The sequence below is a fragment of the Blennius ocellaris genome (genome assembly GCF_963422515.1).
Source record: "Blennius ocellaris genome assembly, chromosome: 11".
Lineage (NCBI taxonomy): Eukaryota > Metazoa > Chordata > Actinopteri > Blenniiformes > Blenniidae > Blennius > Blennius ocellaris.
Genome location: NC_137660.1, coordinates 28,052,411 through 28,054,910, shown reverse-complemented (window position 1 = coordinate 28,054,910; position 2,500 = coordinate 28,052,411). Strand labels below are relative to the sequence as shown.

Sequence of the window (2,500 nt, the reverse complement as noted above, 5' to 3'; positions counted from 1 at the left end):
GCTAGCTACCATAACGGTTTGTCTCGAGCGTTTCTAACGCACATAACGTAGATTAAAAAAATAAAATATATATATATAGAGAGAGAGATTTTTTTTTTTTTTAATGCGCAATATTCCGCCAGATTATTGAATTTGTGCTCGCGAGGAACGCTGGAAAAGAAGCCTTTTAAATGGGCTGGACGTGTGTGTGTGTGTGTGTGTGTGTGTGTGTGTGTGTGTAAATGGGTTATTTTGTTTCTGTGTGCGCGTGCGCGTGCTGGAGATACACAGTGGTCAGGGTGACGCCCCGTCACACCGACTAAAAACTGGATCTATCACTGCGGAAGTCAGATTCCATTACAAGACTCATCCACAGATGCAGGGATGGATTTCTGCCCCCCCCCCCCAAAAAAAAACAAAAAAAAACAAAACAACAACAACAACAAAAAACCCAACCAAAACAGCTGCTGAAAGTTTCTAACCAAAACACCCAAAAGACAGTTCTGATGTCCTGATTGGACTTTATTTAACCATTCAGGCACTAACAATAAACATTCCCAACCCTAAATACTTCAAATCAGGGATGTCGGACATATTTTTATATATATAAAATATATAATAGTGCCATTAAAAACCTTTTTGAATATAAACTTTTGTTTGTCGTAGCGCAGAGTATACGTGATCTATATTTTCACAAAGCAATTACAATTGAGACTGACTACAATCTCAACAATGGTACCTTTTTTATATACAGTCAAAATGTACCGAAAACTTCAATTATGCGTGTCTTTTAAAAAAGTTTTTTTTAACAAACTCGCTACGACAGTGCAACGTTTGAACCGTTTCATGACGCCGTTACCGATATCTCTCTATAATATAAACTTTTTCTCTGTTGTGACGCAGAGCGTACGTGATGAAATGTCTATTTCCACAACAACTAAACAATTATGATAAAAAAAATTCTCCACGGCAACGTTTCGAAAACTGTATCCATTTACACGGGAATGCCAGAAACGCTGTCGTTTTCATGCCGGCCACTAGAGGGTGCTGTTTGTTTTGTTTTGGGTTTTTTTTTGACACGCATGCAGCAGACTTTACGCTAAAAACCTGAGCAACGGGAGAACGCGGGACATTCGAGATGGATTGTCATTACGGTGACTGTCAAAATAAAAGCACCAGGTCCCAGGAGAATATGGAGTCGTGACACTTGGGAGGAAAACTATTTGCTATGACTGGTGCGCAGTGGCAGTATTTCAGAAAGGTTGCCTTCTCCTCGGTTGCCATGGAGACCGAGCATTTAAATAAAGTTGCGTTTGTAGTGACTCCAAGCACCGTTGCCGTGGAAACAGGAACTACAAACTACAACAGAAATTGTTGCAACGTCGTCGGTAACAGAAGTGGTGGGAATATTTCAGGAAGAAAAAAATAAAAAAGTCAAAACAGAAATGAGGGATTCTCGAACCGAGAGTACTGACCGCTCCACAGTTTTGTCGACTCGGCGTTAAATTAAGGAAACTTGCAACAACAACAAAAATGGCTGGAGACCGTCCAGCGACGGAGGCGATGACGTTTTAGCAGCGTCACGGCAACGCCGACAAGACCAGCGTTTATAGACCGCATCAATCCCGATTTTTTTATTTACATTTTTTTTTAAACTGCACAGACGCATTTATTCAGTTAGAACTGCAGAGTGACTGCTCGTGTTCTGCAGCGGCGCTTAATATACGAGCCGCTAGCGGCGGAGGAGAGCGGGAACTCTTTAACAATTACAAACGTGGGATTGATTATTCTTCCCGTTTGTCTTCTGAGAAGCACGAGTGAGACGTATACGTTTCCCACGGAACGCTGACTCGGCATCTTGCCCTCGTCTGCTTTGCGTACGCGACCCACAAAGTTCAGGCTTCCTTTGATCCTTTGAAGTTAAGTGATTTTCTAATTTTTGGGGGGGGATTTGGGGGGTGTGAGATGTTGGATGATAAGCCTCATGTTCCTCTAACTGGCAGGCCTTTGTGTGTGTGTATGTGTGTGTGTGTATGTGTGTGTGTGTGTGTGGGGGGGGGGGGGGGCGGTCAGCTGGCCTTTTCATGGCCGCTGCAGCCTCTCCCACCGTCTCGCCCTGCCTGACAGGCTGAAAGGATGACCCAGTAGGCAAAAGGTCACTTGGACTCCCTCTGCCTTTTTAAGTGCTTTACAAAGAAGGTGGTAGAATAAGATCCAAACTAAAAGGTGCCATTAATTGGGGGGGGATTTGCAGAAACACCCATAATGCAACAGCTATAGTGTTTTGGACATTCCCCTGGTGTAAGAATTGGCGTTATGTGGAGATTGTAGTCATTTTTCTCAGTCATTGTTTTTTTTTTTGTTGGTTTTTTTGTGAAAATAACAATGATCATAATAATGCATCGGTTTTATATAGCGCCGGGTTTTCTGCGTCTTGCCCAAGGGCGCCTTGGCACGCGAGGCAGGAAGAGACGGGAATCGAACCCGCAGCGACCGCTCAACCAGCCGCCCCCAAAATATA

At 43.4% G+C, this 2,500-nt stretch overlaps 1 protein-coding gene across 1 annotated transcript in view; it reads right to left on the bottom strand.

The window, feature by feature from the left end:
• lrrc56 (leucine rich repeat containing 56) overlaps positions 1–1,836 on the bottom strand; it is a gene marked incomplete at both ends in the record, with an annotated part of 12,321 nt that extends 10,485 nt beyond the window's left edge. The window contains one exon of the mRNA XM_080504795.1: positions 1,830–1,836. Coding sequence (XP_080360921.1) covers positions 1,830–1,836 — 7 coding nt within the window. The remainder of the gene's footprint in view (positions 1–1,829) is intronic.
• Between the last annotated feature and the right edge of the window lie 664 nt (positions 1,837–2,500).